General features: G+C 39.3%; 1 gene segment (V, D, J or C); it reads right to left on the bottom strand.

Moving 5' to 3' along the window:
• The window catches only part of LOC109913554, a 19,632-nt gene extending 3,369 nt beyond the window's left edge, over window positions 1–16,263 (bottom strand). The window contains 5 exon segments of the C gene segment in view: window positions 207–515; window positions 4,088–4,387; window positions 14,833–14,877; window positions 15,681–16,013; window positions 16,159–16,263. Of these exon segments, the coding sequence occupies window positions 207–515; window positions 4,088–4,387; window positions 14,833–14,877; window positions 15,681–16,013; window positions 16,159–16,207 (1,036 nt within the window).
• Between the last annotated feature and the right edge of the window lie 4,766 nt (window positions 16,264–21,029).

Genomic DNA, 21,029 nt, shown 5'->3' with positions numbered 1-21,029 from the left:
TATGTCTTCAATATAGAGGGAAACATGTTTCTCTGCTTTGAATTATGAGCAATGCTTACATAACACTCACAATGAATTGAGATACACACTGCATGATCTCAAATTAGAAGTTGCTCCGTCCTGTTCACTGAGCCTGATAAATTCGTGTACTTGATATACATCAGAGATCAGAATGTGTTTTCTTTCTCTTGGTATGTGCCACTTACCCTGAGGTCCGGTGATGTTCCAACTTTGAATGACCCCTCCATAATTGACCTGGCATGTATAGACTGCTTTGTCCAACCATTCAGCATAAGGGACTCTCAGGCGACTGGTCGCTGAGAAGTTTCCATTCGCTTCACACACGGGAGAAGTGAAGATACCAGAATCCACGCGTCGTCCGTTCTTCAACCAATTCACGGAGATTGACTTTGAGTGGAAGTCACTGATTGAACAGACGATGATTGCAAATTTTCTGCCCTCGATTTCTTCACTGGAACTTACAGTTAGGAGAACAGTCGGAGGGTCAAGTGCACCTTCAGAAAACACATCGTGAAAATTATCTGATGGATTTGAGAACAAGTACAGTCAGTTCTTACCTATCAAGGTTCATTGCAGTTTATAGATACTAACCCAAACTTTCGAGGGATCCTAATTATGCAGAATGCTTCAAAAGCTGGCATTCAGGCAGAATGATCAGCAGGTTGATATCAAGTGCCAAAGCTGGAAGTAACAGCAAGTAGTAAATTTGGTACAGAAATTATACATCAGTCAAATGAAAAGCGAAATAACAATGTTGGATAGTCCGCATTTTAATGAAAGGAGTCTGACGAGTTGACAAGAGAAATGATGAAATTAAGTAATTGACATCACGGAGATACGTTGAGAGAGGGGCAGGGCTCATTTTTCCAGGATATATAGCCTTCAGACGAGACTCGGGAGTTATAAGATGGAGGGAGGAAGTGTCTGTCGCAATATTGAGCAGGCCGTTTTCAGCAGTAAGTAGGAATGAAATCGTAGATACCTCCTCAAATGAAGGCAAGTGAAAAGGCTTAAACACCGAAATAAAGTAAAAAGACTGTTAGGAGAGCACAACTGGCCCCTCTGCAGGTCCGAGAGATATAAGAGTGCAGATACATCAGCAAATTTTCAGGTAAGTGTACATAAAAAGGGTAATGATTGTAAGGATTTCAGCTACCTCAATGTAGGCTGGGCATTCATTGTCTCAAATGTCCAGAAGTAGCAGAATTGTGAAATAGAGCTTTTTAATACAGTACGGAGAAGGCCTTGCAAGAGAAGGCTGAAACTGCACTTAACTTGAGGTAACGAAGCTGACAAAGCGCTTAAAGTATCAAAGGAGAAGCATTTTGCAGAGAGTGATCACAAATCCATTGGATTCAAGATTGTTCTGGAAAGGAATAGTAATAGGCACGAACCAAAATTATGAAACATGGAAGGGGCAATTTTAATACGCTCGGGTACGATTTGACCAGAGTGAACTGGGAGCGGACATTTATTGGTATTTCTGAGTCAGAGCAGTAGGACGCATTCAAGGAGGAAATAGAAAGAATAAAAGGCCAACATGTTCCAACAAAGAAAGGGTATGTGATGAAAAATGCTGCGAGCGCTGGACATCAAAATTCATATAGGGTTATACAAAGAGAAAAAAAAAGAAAGAAGGCTCATGGCATATGTCGAATGTTCAAAACAACAGAAACTCTCAAGAAGTACAGAACGTGCAAGGGAAAGTTTTAAAAGATAAATTAAGAGAGAAAAACGAAGCAGAAAATAATAATGGCTGACGCAATATGGGAAATTTTTGTTTAAAAGAGCCATGTTACAAGTTGATTAATGAAATAAGGATAACAAGGGAAACAATAGGGCCCATTAAGTGCTACAGTGGTATTACTTGCATGAAGTAACAGCACGTAGGTTATATTCTAAATGAATTAATTGTGTCAGAGTTCACTTTTAAAGTGGACGATGCAGGTATAGATATCATGGAGAAGCGTTGTGATTTGCTTTAAGAACTCTGCATTAGATGAGTTATGCTCTGTGTTGTATTACGGGGTGGATGAAATGTATCCAGGGCTGTTGAATGAGGAAAAGGAGGAAATGGTTGAGGTGATGGCAATAATTTTGAATTCCTCTATGGCCACAGGGGATATCCTAAATGACTGTAGTTCAATGAAGATGGTGTCGTGAAGCAAGAGGGAGCAAAGGATTAACCATTGAAACAGAGGACAGTCAAACTAGACACAGTGGCATGAAAATATTGGAAGCAATTTCGAGGAACACAATTAATCTTCATTTGGAAGAGTTTAATCAAACATTCCCGGCATGTTTTATTGAGAGGAAGGCATGTCTAACGAACTTGAAGGGATTTTGTGAAGCGGTTACCAGGCGTGTAGATGATAGCAATCCTAAGAGCCAAAGGGATCTGAGGAAATTTGACTAATTGTATCCAGAACTGGCTGAGTGGCAGGAATTGGAGGGTGATGGTCATGGTGTGTTTGTGTGACTGCAGGCCTGTGTCTAATGCTGTTCTGTGGGGATCAGTGTTGATATCCTTGCTGTTTGTGGTGTATACAAACAATTTAGACTTGAATTTTCGACGGTTGACCAGAAGGTTCGCAGGTGGAATGAAAACTGTTGAGCTCCTAATTAGTGATCTTAATAACTGTTCAGCACAGGAGGATAAAGAAGGGGTGGCTAGATGGGCTGATCAGCGGCAAATGGAAATCACTCTGGGTCAGTGTGAGGAGATGTATGTATGCAGGAAAAAAATGCAAGGTTTAATGGTATTATTCGTGGAACCCTGAGATGTGCGAGGATCTTTAGTGTGCATGCCCACCTATCCCTTACAAGGCAAGGACTTGCCATAAAGTCGTAGAGTCGTGGAGATATAGAGCATTGGAACAGACCCTTCTGTTTACCTCGTCCATGCTGACCAGATTTCCAAAAGTAATCGAGTTACATTTTAGCATTTGGCACATATCCCTCTAAAGCCTTCCTCTTCATGTACCCGTCCAGATAATATTTAAATATTGTGACTGTTCTCCAGGATTTCCTGTGGCACCTCATTCCGTGCACGCATCACCCTTTGCATGGTCTCGTCTAAATCTTTCCCTTCTCAACTTAAACCTATGCCCTCTAGTTTTGGACTTCCCTACCATTGGCTGTTCACTGTATCCATATTCCTCATGATTTTATAAACTTCTGTCAGGTCACCGTCAGCCTTTGACTCTCTAGGGAAAATAGTCCCATCTTATTTAGCCTTTCCCTATAGCTCAAACAATTCAACCCTCGCAATATGCTAGTAAATCTTTTCTGAACGATTTCAAGTTTCACAAAGTCTTCCCTGTAGCTGGGAGACAGGAATTGAACGCAATGTTGGATAAAGAGGTTCAGAAGATTGTGGGACGTTTGCCTTTATTAGCCGAGGCATTGAGTTTAATTGCAGGAAATGATACTGGAACTTAATATAACACTGTTTTGGCCATATTAAAGGATGGTGTGCAGTTTCGGAATTCATGTAATAAGAGGAATGATTACATTGGAGAGGGCATAGAAGAGATATACCAGGGCATTTCCAGAGATGAAGAGTTTCAGTTTTAAAATGAAATTAGGTAGATTTGGGCTTTCCTTGGAGCAGAGGAGACTGAGCAGGAACATGATTGATGTGTTCAGAATTATGAGCAGCATAGCGAGTGTAGAGAAGTAGAAACCTTTCCCCCTGTTGGCGGTGTCAACGTCTAAGGTGCATAGGTTTCAGGTAAGGACAGGACGATGAAAGGGGAATAAATCATTCAGACAATGGTGGAATTGGAGCTCAGTGCCTGTAAGTCATGTTGAAGCTGGAACCTTCATAACATGTCATAAGAATTGAGACAAACACTTGCAATGCCAAATCAACAACACAATTGATCCATTGTTGGCAATTTGGACTCGAATAGTTGGGTAGCTTTCTTTGATTGGTATATACTAAATGGGCTGAAGGGCCATTTTCTGTGCTGTATAACTCTATGATTCTGTGAAAAGTCTTATGAATAATGCCCTATTCACATAAATCACACATATCTGTTTACCCCGTTCCCATAAAACTTACATGGCATTCCAGTGCTCTTGTCGGACCCGCTCTGTCGAACCTCACAGGATATGTGGCCACATTCCGCACCTGACTCGTTGATGGCTAACTGGCTGCTCAGTGTGTAAGTTCCCTGCTTGTTTCTCACCGATGGGTAAGTCTTAAATCCAGCTGTGATCGACTGCCCACGTTTCTTCCAGGTCACACTGGCGACGCCAGGGTAATAGTCCATCGCCAAGCAACCATAGATAACTGAACTGTCAATGTTGTGTTGCTGACAGGAGGAGACTAAGCCATAAAGTGTCGGAGAAGACAGTGTCGCTAGGAAAGAAAGGTCGATTAAGCAAGTTAGTCTCTGTTAGTTCATAGAATCCGTACAGTGCGTAAGCAGGCCATTCAGCCTAGTCAGTCCACACTGCCACTCCGAAGAGCATCCCATCCAGACCCATTCACCTACCCTGTAACACTGAATTTCCAATGGCTAATCCAGTGAACGTACGCACCCCTGGGCACTATGGGCAATTTGTAATGACCAATCCAGCTAACCTGCACATCTTTGCACTGTGGGAGGATTCTGGAACACCTTGCAGAAACACACACAGACTCGGGGGAAATGTGTAAACTCCACACAGACCGTCGTCGAGGGTGGAAACGAACCGGGTCCCTAGAGTTGTGAGTGAACAGTGTTGACCACTTAGTCACCATGCTGCACAATTAGATACCATTTGTTACTCAAATGTATCCACACCTATAAACTTATTCCAGTGTGTTCCAGCTACAACATTGTTTTATGGAATTTATTGACCATGATATATTAGTTCCCTCTCCAGAAACACGCCTTATATCTTGAGGATTATCTTATAACTAAGGAAAAAGAACACTGATCCCATCAACATTCAATGTTTGAAAATTTCGCCAATACCAAAATTGACACTTTCATTTGGATTACAAATGAATAGCGCAAGAGTTTCACGAAATAACCCCTCCCAAAAAACTATGGTGTTGTAAATGAGAAACAAAACCAGGCATTTCAGGAAAAGCTAAGCAGGTCTGGTCGCATCCATGAAGAGAAATCAAACTTAAATTTTCTGGCCAAGTGACCCTTCCTGGGAACTCTGATTACTCGTGTGTGCGTGCGTGTGTGTGTTTCATTCATTAAGCATGTCTACATTTCTCAATCGTGAAAGTTATTTGATAGATAACTTTCGTTGTCCTTTCTATCACTGCTCTTGTGTAAACTGGTTCAGTGAAATTAACCACTGCCATCTCATTTTACCTCGGATTACCCATGCGCCGAAAGATTTTTTAAGTGACTCAACTTCAAAAGTGATCCTGCAATCCATAATTAAAAGATTACAATGAAACCAATCATAAAAACTTAATGATGTAAGAATATGAAGCGGCTTTTATGATTTTCTGCGTCGTTAGACTCGGAGTGAACCTTTTCCGGCTAATTCCAGTCTAAAAATACAGAAAAGTCATGTTTCTGAAAGGAAATTAGGTCATTGCAAGACGACAAATTTAATTTGTTTCACCGTTTTAAAATTAATCCTATCCCAGAAGCTGCACAGATCAATCTGAGGTAGTGGGACATTGCCAGATATTTAGGCGAGAGTTGCCTGGACAGTAATTAACATTGACTCCTGACTCCACGAAGTGTCTTGGATTGAGGAATGTTTGGGGCAACATTCTTCTTATTGTCCGATGCTGCCATGCTACATGAGCTTGATTAATAATTAAATATTCTTCCAATTCGGGCAGCAGGTGGAAGAGGCAGAGAGTGCAGTGTGGGCACTGTCTCTCCTCATGGTGGGGACCTCAATGTTCATCACCATATGAGCAATGAAGGACAATTAACTGCCGAATTTGAAAAAAAATATTGGGCCATACATTCTTTGATTATATTCTTTCATGGGATGTTGGCTTTGCTGTCTACAGCAGCATTCTTTGCCCCGTTGCTAATTATCCATGGGGATGTATTGGAGAGCTGCTTTCTTCTACCATTAGTGACATTGCAAAGTAGATACAATCACAGCATTGCGAGGATGGGAGTGGCAGAATTATTGCCTCAGCAGCTGTGAAGATGCGGCAATATCATTAAACATGGAGGAGAAGTTGTATTTGGTTGTGCTGTCATTCATCCAGTGCTGCTGTCCTCCTTAGTGGTAGAGGTCGTGACGTCAGAATCTGCTGAGGAAGGAATCTGGCTGAGTTTCTACAGTAGAACTCGTAAAGAGCTAATAACGGTCCCACTCTGCATTCGGAGTGAAGAAATGAATAATGAATGTGATAAATGGGGTGCCAAACAAATGCATTCCCTTGTGCTGAATGGTGCCAAGCTTCCTGACTGCTATTGAAGCTACACTCATCCAGACAATTTGATGGTATTCCATCATACCCTTGTCTTGTGCCTTATAGATGGTGAACAGGCATTTCGGGACAGCAGGTAAGTTATTTGCGGCAAAATGCCTGGTCTCTGACCTGCTCGTGTCACCATAGCATTTGCTTGGTAACTCATGTTCAGTTTTTGTCAATGACAATCCGTAGTATGTTGATGATGTGGGATTCAGCAATGGTAATTACAGTGAGTGTCAAGGGAAATATTTAAAGCCAGTCTTCTTGGAGATGGAATATAACTGGCACAAGTGCGTGGTGAAACTTACTTTCCTCTTGTCAATGCAAATCAGAACATTTTCTCTGGGATGCAGGTCGCTGCAGCAGCGCCAACAGAAGTGGAATACCAGGACTGTGAGGATCTCTGTCGCAGCTGGCCTCATGCCAATTTTCTGGAAGTTGAAACTGATAATGGGCAATTATCTGAATTCTGGAGGTCGCTGTAAATATGCATTCTTCCATTCAGAATCAGAGACTTTGGAGTGCTATGGTTAACTGAGCTGAACATTTACACAGGTATTATTCAAGAAATTAACAAGTGCCCTTTAACTATCAAGTTGACACCCAGTTCAACGCAAAAACTCTAAGTTCTCACTGTGACCACCATTCCCTCACTCTCTGCCGAGAAGTGAACTTCCACTGACTTTGATATTCCCCACCCTGCCACACAACCGCTCACCTGGAACATATGACCCCATCACACGACAATACCACACATCCAAGACAACCAGTATTACAGACGGCTATGTACCGTCGATTCCTTGCACTCGATTCCCCTCCTGCCACTCTGCACATGGTCCAGGGTGTGTTTGGCCTTAACAGGACCTAGCAACATCTTTTTCCCAGTCAAGATCCAATTTCCTCAGAGATGACCTCAAGGCCTTGATCACTTACTTCTCATCTTACCAAATCAACCTGTGAACATTGCATCATACCTCCCTTCTCAAATGTCGTTTTCCACATGCGACTTTGCCAAACTCCGAGCTTTGCATTGTGAAATCATGTCCACCTGCCACTTCACTACTGTGACCATCTACCACCGAAAGAGCCTCGCACTCTGTTGACCTGTCAACTAACCAGCCTGGGACTTGATGCATCGACTGCATTTCCACTCAAACTACCCCTTACCTACCAAGCACCAGGCTGCCAAACTAATTCCTTGTTACCGCAATCATAAACCTTGATGCCAAACTGTCAAGCGATGTGAATGACAGCTTATCCGACACCCACCCAACACGTCAAAGCCTACCAGCTTACTCTCTATCTCCTCACTGGCTTACAACCTTCGAACTTCAAGCCTGGTCCACCATACGTTCACTGTTATAGAGTCATGCAGTACAGAAACCAACTCTTCAGTCCAACTCACCCATGCCGACCAGTATTCACAAATTAAAGTATTTCCATTTGCCTGCATTTGGTGCAGATGGCTCTAAAGCTGTTCACGTACTGGTAGAAATGTCCAGCATCTAACATACCTGCAGCTAACGCTTCCTCTGCCAGTTCATTCCATATACCCACCACCATATGTATGAAAAAGTTACCCTCAGGTCCCATTTAAATCTTTCTCTCTCAACTTAAACCTATAGTTCTACTTTTGAACTTCTCTACAATATGAGAGAAGGAAACACTTTGCCATTACCCTTTTCTATGCCCGTCATGATTTTATAAACCACTGTAAGATCATGACTTAATCTTCTAAGATCAAGGGATTAAAAGAAAAGCCCAGAGTAGACAGTATTTTGTCATAACTCAAACCGTCCAGTCTCAGTGACATCCTGTAAATCATTTCTGGACTCTTTCCAATCCACCAACATTCTTTGTGCATCACGGTGACAAGAACTAAATGCAATGCAGCAAAAGTGGCCTCACAAATGTCAGGTACAGCTGCAAGTTGCCGTCCCAAGTCCTCTTCTGAACGTTCTGACCAATGAACACAAGCGTGCCAAACGCCATCATTACCACTCTGTCTATCTGTGACACTACTTCCAAGGAACCATGTACCTGTAATCCCACGTCCCTTTGTTCGACAACAGCCCCCAGTGCTCGATCATTAACTGTGTAATTCCTGCCCTGGTTTGTCTTATCAAAATAAAACACCTCGCATTCATCTAAGTTAAACTCCATTTGCCACTCCTAAGCCTATTGATCCTGCTAATCAAGATCCCGTTGAACTTTTAGATAACATTATTCACTGTCCACTATGCCATTACTTTTTCTATCATCACAAACTTGCTAACCAGACGTCATTCAATGTTTTCAAGATTTCTCATTGAATATTGCACCCGGTTCACCATTTCCCATATACTCATTGCTTCCTTCATCCTTAAAAAAACAAACTAATTAACTTCTTCTTAAAAACATTTTATGTTTTTGCCTCAACCAACCCTCTGTGACAGAGAATTCCAGAGGTTCACCACGCTCTCATTGAACAGTAAACCATTGAGTTAAATTTACGGTGAGTTTGAAAGATGGTTGAGAACAAGAAGTCTGATGTTTTCATGAATGGTCTAGCATTCTAGAGGGGCCGAGAGGCCTTCGTCAGCTTCTAAAGTGTATCTTCACATCTTCCTTCGGCAGGACGACAAAACAGTTCTGTATTTAAGTTGAAAGGCGCACATGCAAGTAAGTGCTTCACCTGAAAGTTTTCCTCCAAATCTCACTCAATCTTCACTTTCAACTATTTCTCTCTTCCTTTACTGTTTCTGGATCACAACGATTGAACACACTTTCTAATAGCGTTGTGGACGTACTCATGCCACATGAACTGCAGCAACTCAAGTCGTCTGGTACGACTAGCTTCTCAAGGAGATGTAAGAATTCTGAAAGTTCCACGTCTGTCTGGAGATACAAATAACCACTGGAAGAATTGAGACATATTTGAGGTAATTGTTGAGTGTCCACACAGGGATAACGTGCTGAATGGGTTCCTCCTGTGTGGTTTGACGATGGTTTCACTGAACTGACTGAAATGCTCCTTCATCATTTAATGCGAATTAAGGTTTATTCATTGTTTAGGGCGGCAGTCATATGTTATGATTGCCTGGAATAAAGAAATATAATGTTAACTTAAAAGGGTCTGACGAGCTCGATTGTGTTGTTAGAATTGGAAATTATCAGAGAGTTAAAGTTAATTCACATGAGCAATTAATCACGGCCTCGTTGTGTTAATTTCATTAATCACAGAAATGTTTTTCAGAAATGGTAAGTCCCTCTGTTACATGCAGTTTAATCATTTAATCTGGCATTAATTTTCTTTGATAATCAAAGGTGTTAAAGATCTTTGGCCAAAGGCAGGCATATCGTGTTAGGCCACAAGTCCAACAAGATCCGATTAAATGGTGGAACAGCTCGAGAGTTTGGGTGCCCCACTCCTGCCCCTATCTTCCTGTCATTGTGTCATACGTTAGGCTACCACTGGCAGTGAAAAATGTTTGTTAAAATATTTTAACGAAATTATGCTTGAAAACATTTTCATAAAAGGTCTTGTTGGCTATTTGGAATGGTAACATCGACTTTCTCCTTTTCAGTGGTCAAAATAACGCCACCCAGTTATAGCAGCCGCCACACTCTGGAGTGTTGTTGTTACTGTACGATACTGTTTCTTCTGAACCTACAGCTCCAGGCTGCGTCACTCACATTCAATGATTATCTGATATGAAATATCACTGAACATTCTTAATTTGTTGCAATGCATTTTCTCTACGAACAACTTATGTTGTTTCACTGACAATAGAACATTTTTTAATGAAACAACAAACTGTGAATGCTAGAAATCTGAAATAAAAACACAAATTGCAGAAAAAACTCAGCAGGTCTGGCAGCTCCTGTTGGGAGAAAGCAAAGCTAACATTTCGATCCAGCGACCCCTCTTCAGCAAATTGTTTTCATGTTTTCTGGCACGGGAACTCACACCTATTGAGTTAGACTGTGGTTAAGTTGGCTTGACTTCTGCTGGAAAATGTTTCTTAGGAGAGGTACTGGACGAACTGAGATATAAACTGCAGAGTAACTGAAGAGCTGCCACCAGCTGCTGCAAGTGTTGGATTCAGTGGAAACCCCATTATACTGAACAGTGAAGCTTTCCTGATCAGGAACAGCGCTGGTTTGATTTAAAATAAAAGAAGATCATCATTGTCTCATAAAATATTCTTTGGCGACGATTAATCCTGAGTTAAGTATAATGCAAGTGAGAAGCTCGAATTTCTCTGGGGCGTAACTCCATTAAACCCCACCAGCGACGCCCAAATCCAATGACCAAATATTGTTTTTTATTAAATGCTAAATGCTAAGTTCCGTCTAATATCTATGACAACGACTGAATAGATTTCACAGTCCTCTATTTTTGGAATTCCAACAACGTCCAAAGAACTCAATGTTATTTTTTGCCTCTGAAATGACCTATTCAGAGATGATATTACATACCGCTGTAACAGATTGGAATTGAACTCAGGACCTCTGTCTCAATATCAGGGACACCATCACTGCACGACAAGAGACCAGAGTACAATCAGCTCGAAACTAACTAGGACTAAACAGCCTAGCTGTTTGATAGTTTATAAACCATGTTAATCATTAACACCTTTCAGCAACCAGGTATAGTTACAGAGTGTTTTTACGATGGAAGTATCATTGAACAATTCTCCAAGCGTACTCTAATAGCGCCTCTGAATTATACAAACACTGTAGAAACAATGGAGGAATAAAACCCGGAATTGCATTGTCATAAATTCACTGTTACTGGATTTGAAGCCTGGAACTCCCTTCCTAATAGAATTGTGGATTTTGCTGGACCTGAAGATCCGCTCGAGTCGAAATACACCAAAATCTTTTGAAGTGTAATACGAGTATTGTCATTAACACTAACAGTCCACGATAGGTACTCCAATAATAAGATGAAAAATAATTTCTGATTGTACATTGTGCCACTAAACATGTAAAGGCTAATTCGGGTATGAATAGAATATACAGCATGCTATTTCTTCTGCCTCACTCGATCAAAAAAAAAACTCCCAATGCACATACAGTATTGCGAACAACCGATTTGAAACTCCTGCAGACTGTCTTTCATTTCTGAAGTGTCGTTCTGTGTGTAACAATTTGGTTAGGGCTCTCATTTCTGAGGTGCCTGATCAAATAATATATTTCCAGCGGATACAATTGTTTTTGAAACACCAGATGATATTGAATTATCTGCGATGCAGGAGACTGAACCAGATGATTTACAACGGAAATTGCACAGACAGAAACTGTACAACATTCATGATCCTAGTAGATGCATCTTTTCAATCCGTCAAGTCAAATGTTACAGATTCACTCTAATTTTACTTGGATGATAGAAGCTACCACGAGGTAAATATTAATGCGGCCAGGAATGATTTCGCAATAAACACAAATTACCTACTGTTTCAATAAACTTCATAAGTCATTGCAATAACCAAAATTTATTTTTAGGACATCTCACCAATTTAAACAAAGCTCAGGAGGAAATTCATAATTCTCGAAATTAATTTTATGCCGTGTTCAAAGCCAGTATTGCATTCCATTGTGGAAACACATGTAGGATAAATATTTACTGTCAGCTTTGCTTTGCAGTGCGAGTTATTTTTTTAAGAGCTGCTCTGTCGTGAAGGATAAGTGTTAAAAATATATGAATTGAAAACGTGTTTCTGTCGGGAGTTGCCCAATTTACCTGATGTCTAAATAAATAATCATCACATTTAACTAATGCGAACAATACCCTCCAGATGACTAAATTGCAACAAAACGTCAAATATATTAATTAACGTGAATATTACTCTATTTCATTGTTTGAAATCAACAATGTGTTCGACTACCCTCCAGTTACTGCTTCTGCAAAATTGTAAACTCTGTATATGTCCGACTGCTTTGATATATAATGCACTGCGTGCATTTACAACAATATTCTGATGATGAGATCGTGCGTGGATAATTTAAATTAATTTAAACTCTAACCTTGGTCACATAACCCACCAAATCAGTTGTTTCTGAATGAGTTACGATTGAGTCGATATGCTGTTATAAAATGTAACTGTATACTTAAACCACATGCTCTGGGAAAACAGAAAGCACTGTTGGATTAAATCATTCAGTTAGAGTTTTATTTTTATTCTGGCAAATCTACTTTAAACAGGGATATAATAATTAATTAATTCAAGTTGCTGAATCGATGGTCAATGCAGTGAAATTGATCGACTCTTCATCGAAATATTTCAGGCATAATTGCTAAAGAGTCTTCGTCACTTATTTTTTCCAGCCAGAAAACTTTTCTGCAGTGTATGGCGGAATTGAAAAGTAATTTTTGATGAAAAATTTCACTGTAATGGTGTTTTTGCTCAATATCAAGAATTCTAAAATATTATAGTTTTGAAATTCTGTTTATACTTTTTTGTGACTTGCAAATTGTTCAATGATAGATCTTGTGATTGAAACAGATAATTGATTGCAAGGCATGAATCAGGTTAATCTGCAATTATTATTTTTAAGTAAAAATCGTGCCCTAAGGTCACTGTTTTCCCTTAATTTCCAATACCTTTGCGGTCTGCCTTTCGCCCAATATTAGGCATTAGGAAATTGCAACTTGCATGCTGTTTGAATTCAATGAGGAAAATGGAGAGATTCACTGTCAACAGCTGTGTTAACAATGCAAAAGCAATGTAGAAACCAGAAACCCATTCATAAATATTACAAAAATAATACCGCCCAAGCATATTCGCTTCCAAATAGAACAAAGATCACCGACTCACAACACTGAGGAACAACGACATGTTTGCAATACAACTGGCACTGCAAGCATTTTAGACAGCATCAAAATGTAACATCGCAAAAAAAGGTCTCAAATTGGAATCCAACAACACTGCTCACCATCAAACAAGCTAATTATTAAATTATATAGAAATACAAAGTCATAGCAGCAACCTTGTTTGTAAGGTGACTTATTTAAAAGCATATAAAGCTTAGCACGTTTGTAGCAACAATCCAACGTATTTATGTTTACCTTTCCTGTTTATGGAAATTTTGTACAGTGCACAGTAAAGCATTTAGAGGTATATCTTGATTAACCACTTTAAAGTCAAAACAAAATTAGTTCAATTGACAAATATTACCACATTATAATTGTACATTATAATAATTTTAGTCTCAAATATGAAATTTGACCAATTAGGCAGTTTGAGATTTTAGTGACAAATTGTATTTTGAATGTGGCTAGTAAACACAGACTTTACTTAGTTCAAAACTAAAACAGATATTTTAATAAATGAATGCACGAAAATGTCGCTTTCTTCTCATTCCTCAAATGTTCCGTGTTTCTGCCTTAAGTGGGTTTTCAGATAGTTACAAACAGATATAATATTTTCAATCAATCAAAATTAAAATGTCATCACAAGAGTTGAAAAAAAATGCAAAAACGACGCGGAAAAAGCAAACAACTTGACAAATATTAGCAACTAAAAGTATTCCAGATGGACAATCTCCTCAACAGAGAAAAAAAAACAGAAAACTCCAATTGCAGAAAACATGAAACCCGTTGAAATGTAGTTCAATTCCACAAATCGAATGAGAACCCAATCAATTCAATTCAACATAATCAAGTAAAACAAAATCATCATCAAATCAACTCAAAGCAACAGATTCAAATGACATTGAATCAGAATCAAATCAACTCAATTCAACAGAATCAAGTAAAAAAAAGTCAGAATCCAAACAACTCAATTCAACAGAATCAGGTAAAACAAATTCCGAATCCAATTAGCTCAGATCAAAAGGGTGAAATCAATGAGAATCAAAAACCGAACAACTCAAATCAACAGATTGAGATGCAGCACCACAAGAAAATTTGAAGACAGAAGTTAAAATGCTTGTCATCAAAAAAATTATCAAACTAAATCACAAAATGCAAACATGGTAAGAACATTACGAGCAGGTGAAATATATTCAAGAAATTAGTAATGATATTTTAGCATATTTTGCCAAAATTTGGCAATATTTTGAACATCTTTAAATTCTTAACGTTTCTTGTCTATACTAAAACTCGCAGAAATGGGGTGTCACAGATATTAAACAATGTTTATTCATCATAATTCTAAGAGATTTTAGGTGTTTCAAGGAATCCAGACACGTAGTATGCCCATATGGGAAAAAAAAGAGAGAAATACCGAGCAGCTGAATCCCTCAGCAGCACTTAATTCATTTGCTGAGACTTAAACGAGGGTTATAATCACTTTGCAGAAAAATCAATTCTAACCAAACTAAACTCAGCACAGAATTTGAGTTTCATTGAACTCATGAATTACTCACACCAATAGATAATTAAAATAAAGATACCGGTTGCTCAGAATGTTTAATTTTCTTACCTGTAGTCACGGTCGCTATGGTTCCTTGTCCCCAGTACTCGAAGTCTGTCACAGTGAAACACATTATATCAAATACCATGGCCGACTGCAAACTGTAAAATGCAGATACTTAATTTCATCGCTTCCTTGAAGACAATGATTCCGAATCCTCTCATGATGGCTCAATGCAATATTTCGCCTTTTACTCGTCATTGTATTTTTAAAGCTGCTTGGAGGATATTTTAAACTTTGGTGAATGGCTAACTTGGCCGTCAACACGAAGCAAGTACAAGAATTTTTATACATTTGAAGAAACTAGTACCACTGGACTGCATTTTAATTAACCCTCACATTACATTTTGCTCCTACTTTGGCAGCTATCGCCAAACCGATCTAAACAGTTGTCAATGGTTTTTGCATGAGGATGTAGCTGTGCACATCACTGTGACCCACTGTAGTATCACAGTGATATACACCCGCAAAGAAGCTGCAGTTATTCTTTGTTCTATATTCTGTCTCAATTTTCATGTGAAGTACACATTTAGTACTGATCATGTTTAGAATTAATGGTATAGGTTATACAACAAAATTGACAGAGATTCCCGAGCTGCCAGATACATTAAAATTAACATTATGTCCAAGCCTTTAGTTTATGTAAATTTTAGCAGTACATACAACCAGCCCAAATCATTACCCTATTATATTGGCTGGTTTGTTAATTTTAATGGTACATTTCCTCTGTGATAGTTTTGTAAGAAGCAGTTTGTGGTCTCTTTCACATTATTGTTCCGAATATCCCATTGAAAATAAGTACTGACCATCAGTTTACGATGGAATTTACAACGTATCCCCTCGAAGTCTATTTGTACGGGTCCAGCCGTTGTTCGTCGCAGAGTGATCTCTTGCACAGTAATAGATGGCGGTGTCGTCGATCTTCAGGCTCTTCATTTCCAATGCGAAGATGTTTTTTGAAGTGTCTTTGGATGCAGTAAATCGATCTTTAATCGCTGGCGCATAGTTATTGCTCGATGAAGTATAGTAGTAAACTATCCACTCCAGCCCCTGTACAGGAACTTGTCGGATCCAATGCATGTAGGATCTGCCAAGATCGAAACCGCTGGTTTTACAGGTCAGTCTTAGGGAGCCTCCGGCTCGGCCGGTCTCTGCCTCTGGTTGAAGCAAAGTAATCTCCGACTGGACACCTTCAAAAAGAAAACAAAGAAACAAAAAAAACAAAAAAAAAAAAAAACCCTTGTTACTGACGAAATGAATCCTGAGCCTTTTATATTCCAGAGGTAGACTAACCGTTAGATAGTAATATATAGAGACTGGGAAAGAATTACTTACAGGGTAATAAAGCCAGCAACAAACTGAGAAAAATTGTCGACGTCATCATTCTGGTGACTTGTGGATAACTGTTCAGTCAAGATCTTTCTAACCAAACCAGATCCAGGAGTGTTGAATCACGGTCCAGTGACCAGAATTTATATGCTCATCAGAAAGGGCAGGCGTACAAGTTACGCCTGTTGGTTTCCTGCTGGAGGCTGTGACTGTATCTTTGTCCCACCTCCAACAGCTCTAACGAATTGGCACATATATTTCCACGAGCTTATTCTTGAACAAGGACATCTATCCGTCTTGGGATATTTGTTTTGCTGAATAGTCTATTTGGAAGTGTTGCCATATTTTTAATGTTGAAAATAAAATTGAACAGCTCAAGGTCTGGTTCAGATGATAATTTTCAACATTTTACATAAAACAATAAAAAAATGAAAATTTACTACCTTGATTTCGACATTCATTCACAAGCAGATATAAGTAAAAGTATGTTCAATAATATTATCAGCCAATAAAATTACTGACCATTTTTGAAGACACTGCAAGTCTCTGTCACACAACGAAATAGCAAAAAATTCGCAATTTTCTTTTTCGAATTTCAATTTGGTCTTATGTCGCGAAACCGTTTGGCCCCACAGATAAGAATAATCTCCTTACATTGAAGAAAGTTACTCCTGGCAACTTTTTTTCCATTTGCTCCGACCCTAACACAGTCATTTGAAAGTGCAGAGCAGAGGAAGATTGTTTGACAGATCAATAAGCAGTGAACTGACAGTGAAACATTGCACTCAGATATACTTTTGAGAGAGAGTCGAATGAACTAGAACAGGCCAGTCGGTAAATGAAACAAAAAAAAACCTCAGCTACCAAATCATTGCAGGTAACTGTGTGGGTGCTTTTGGAGCGTGTGGTAAGTTACAGAGTATTACAGCACTGAGTGGCAATGATGCAGGTCATAAACAGGTCATTTCTCTGCTCATTGGTCGCTATGACAACGACCGTTAAATAATGGAAGTCAGCAGAAATTAAACGTTACACTACACCAGTGCGAGCCATGCATCAACGGCCTACTGAATCTAAGTGAGATGCATTAATCATTAGACATTGGTTGTACAAGCTATGGGAGTTTGAGCCAATTGAATTTTGTAAATTTGACATGATAACACATGGAACTGCAATGCAGGTTCGAATGCATTAACTTTGTATTCTCGAGCTTTAAAAAGACTTAATAAACAGGTTTAACTATCTGGAAAGACCTTTGTGTGGAAATGACGGAATACCTCTTCGACCTGTTTGTTTCCTCTCCACCTATCCTCTCCTCTATCCCTCTTCTATCTGCCTCCCACTCTTAACCACCCAGTGATGCACACTTCAAAGATTTCTGATCCTGAACCATTATGTCTCATTGCTCCATTAAACTCCGCCTGCCACTCCTCAACCCATTGACCCAACTGATCACAATCCTTTTGTAATCTTGTATAACGTTCTTCACTGTCCATTATACTACCAATTTTGGTATCAATCCTAAACGTACTAACCATACCTTTCATTTTCCTATTTAAATCTTTTACATAAATGGTCAGCAAAAGTGGACCCAGCACGAATCCCCGTGTAACATTGATGGTAACAGGCACCTGGTCTGTAAACGAACTCTCAGCCACCATGCTCTTTCTCCTGCATTTAAACCAATTGTGTCCCTTTTTTTTTAGCAAACTCACCTTGAATCCCGTGTGATCGAGATAGATAGATGGCTATGTAAATAAGTAGATTGTTAGATAGGTAGATAGGAAGAAAGAATTTGGGACAGACAGACGGTTGGACAGGAGACAGAAAGAAATAATGAATGGATTCATGAATGGATATATGGAATGATTCATGGATGATTTGTTGAGTCTGAAAAACAAATGCTCTTTGAAATTCTAATTTTTATGTTTTCCAGCTTCTTTACTTGAGACAAGTCCATTGATATATTGGTGTTAACCTGTCAACTTCGGCCCTTCCCGAAATGTTTTGTAATTAAAATACCTCACAGATTAGGAATTGACAAGTTGAATTTCATCAACTGTAATTTGAATATCCCACGATGGTACTTATGATCGTTCTCTACTGATTGCATATCTTCATCTCAGAGATAGAAAAATGGGACATGCCTGGATTCAGGAGGAATGATATCAACGTTTGGAAAATGTGGCCTCATCATATAGAACAGAACATTCAGCATTTCCTCACCCAGTTACTCGAGTCAGAGCAAAGGTCGTGCAGAATATTGGACCAATGCCTGTTACACATGTTCGTTAAAGCGTAACTGATTTATGATATTGTGACATGAGAGTAATCTAACTGCCCCTTTTTGTAGGTTTGCCCTTCTGTTGTGAGATTTGTTGAGCATGGTGAGACTCGTAGTGTAATGGGGAATGCCTCCTGAAATGCATCATTCGGAGAACAATGAGGAATAACTTGTTATGCAGGTGTCTATTTTATTTTCATTCAGAACGAACATTCTTTTTGAAGTTTCATGATAAAGAAAACAACATTGATGAGTAATTTCTGAAGCGTTTTTGGTTGACAGCTGCAAATGATCAATACCAGTTGCTCCTCCTCATTTTGTGGTTCTGTCCAACATCCGAAGATAGTTAAAACAATGTGTACTCAGATTTAGTCTTTCCTCAAAGTGCAACTATCAGCAGTAACTGTTTCGGCATCAATGGACGTTGCAGGGAATTATGAGCGAAGACACAAATTCAGTCTATCAATGTTCCAAACTCCATCATATTACAAAGCATTTGCATTTTCTCCATATCTTCACTATTCCTTCTTTTCAATAAGAAATTAGATTTTCCTTGAACATGCGCTGTTTCAGTTTATTCAGAGTTCCACTGCCCTCAATTTTCGAAAACTATTCGTTGCTTGTAACTGATAATTAGCTTCCACTTGAATGGGTGATTGCTGTGATTATCATCACTTCAAATTTATTGGTTCGTCGCAATCCAGTTTTAATCTCCAATCCATGATCTGATATAAAAAAAATCTTTTGTTAAAGATGATGTGCAAGATAATGAATTTGAATGACTTTAAAGCTCTTGGTGATCTGTCGTATGTTTTGACTGTTATCGTGCAATTCCCAGAATTATAGAACAAATCCAGAGTCGGTTTCATGTCTGCATTCACAATTAGTGCCTGTGCTAATGGGAAGTATGCACAAGCGCCGTTACTAGGAGACACAGAATCAATCTGGATTATCAATGTATCCACAGCTACAATTCCACTATTGAATGTCTGGAATTTAATTTATTTTTATTTTCATAATGTATGTGTGCAATGACAGCGATTATCTGGTTTCCAACGGTGGTTCCATTCCCTTGTGTTCCCCTGTGGTGTTAAACTGAAGATCCTTCTGCTATCCCATTCCACACATCGCATCTATTGGTACTGTTTCAAAGAATTGAAAGGGAGTTGACCCTGCCATATTGTTCTAGTTATTTTGCTTCAGCCACCATCACAAAAATAAATGACAGTGTCATGATAACATTGCTGATTTATGGGAGGTTGTTGCGCAGACACCCCTGCTGAAATACCTACATTATCATTCTGAATATACTTTACAGATGCATCTATTGCTCCTTAAAACAAGGAGACGACAGGGAAGAGTGAAACTTCTTGTTTGCGATTTTTTTTCTGAAAACCATATTGTCCTCAATTCGTCAAAGAAAGATATATGGTTTCAAATTTCTTAACTCATGTTGCTGATCATGGCTAGTAAAAGTGCTATTGCTGCAGGTATGTCTGGGGAACATGTGAGCATTAATTTACATGGCAATTTACTTTTATAATTAAGTCAAGAATAGTTCGAATGACTCGAGGGACAACGTTTAGCAACGGGCCATTCAGCTCCCCAGGCCTGCACCAACTGTTCGAAATTTAGATCGAGCCCAGCACAAGCAGTGACTGCTCCAACACTTTCCCCGCAATACAGCATTTACAGCACTGGAGATCATATCTGTGTCGACAATGGTTTCGACCGTATACAATTTTCCAACTGTAATGGCTACCCGTTACCTTTGTATTATTTTGCTCACATTTTAAGATGAATTCTCGGGAAAGATGAGACATTCTAACAGCTCCTGATGAAGGAATAGTTAAGGTGATGTCAGTTAAATTTCACGAAAAGAAAGATCAGCAAGGACAGATGGAATAAATTAATAGACACACACTGACATACCCATGAACAAGCACAAACACACTCACACACATGCACACACACACACACAGACATACAGACACAGACACAGAGACACACACACTCAGACAAGCTCACACGTCTAATTGCAGAATAATTAAACACCACATTGCAGTCAGAGTATAAGTAAATTAGGGTGAGTCTCGAAGGATCCAGCTCAGACTGGTGGAAAGTGACAATAAGGAAGTTCTAGCTTGGCTGGAGTTGTTCATGTTGAATCGGTTGAGGAGATTTTTTCTTATGAAGCACACAAATGTTATAGACTAGATTAAATAGAATGGGAAAACCTGTTTAGCTTACAGGAAAGTTAAATAAACAGAGTGCTGAGAAATTAGAGAATAGCAGCAAAGTGATGGGGAATATTGAAGTATTTCATTCCCTGAAAGGATAGTAGAGGCACAAGCTCTCAAATCATTTGAAATATGTTTCGACATGTACCACAAGTGCCATAACCTGCAGTGTTACGGACCATATGCTATAAAGTGGGTGTTGACGAGAAGGCTTTAATTTTAGACGACATGGAGTCGATGGCTGAAGTGATCTCTATTTGTGGTGAAAAATTTCTCCAGCTGTAAAGCGACAACACAGTGTGGAGCTGGATGAATACAACAGGTCAGGCAGCATCAGAGGAGCAGGAAAGCTG

The sequence above is a fragment of the Rhincodon typus genome, chromosome 42, assembly GCF_021869965.1.
Source record: "Rhincodon typus isolate 14 chromosome 42, sRhiTyp1.1, whole genome shotgun sequence".
In the NCBI taxonomy this organism is placed as follows: domain Eukaryota; kingdom Metazoa; phylum Chordata; class Chondrichthyes; order Orectolobiformes; family Rhincodontidae; genus Rhincodon; species Rhincodon typus.
Note: the sequence above shows the minus strand (reverse complement) of the source record. Positions and strands in the feature narration are given on the sequence as shown.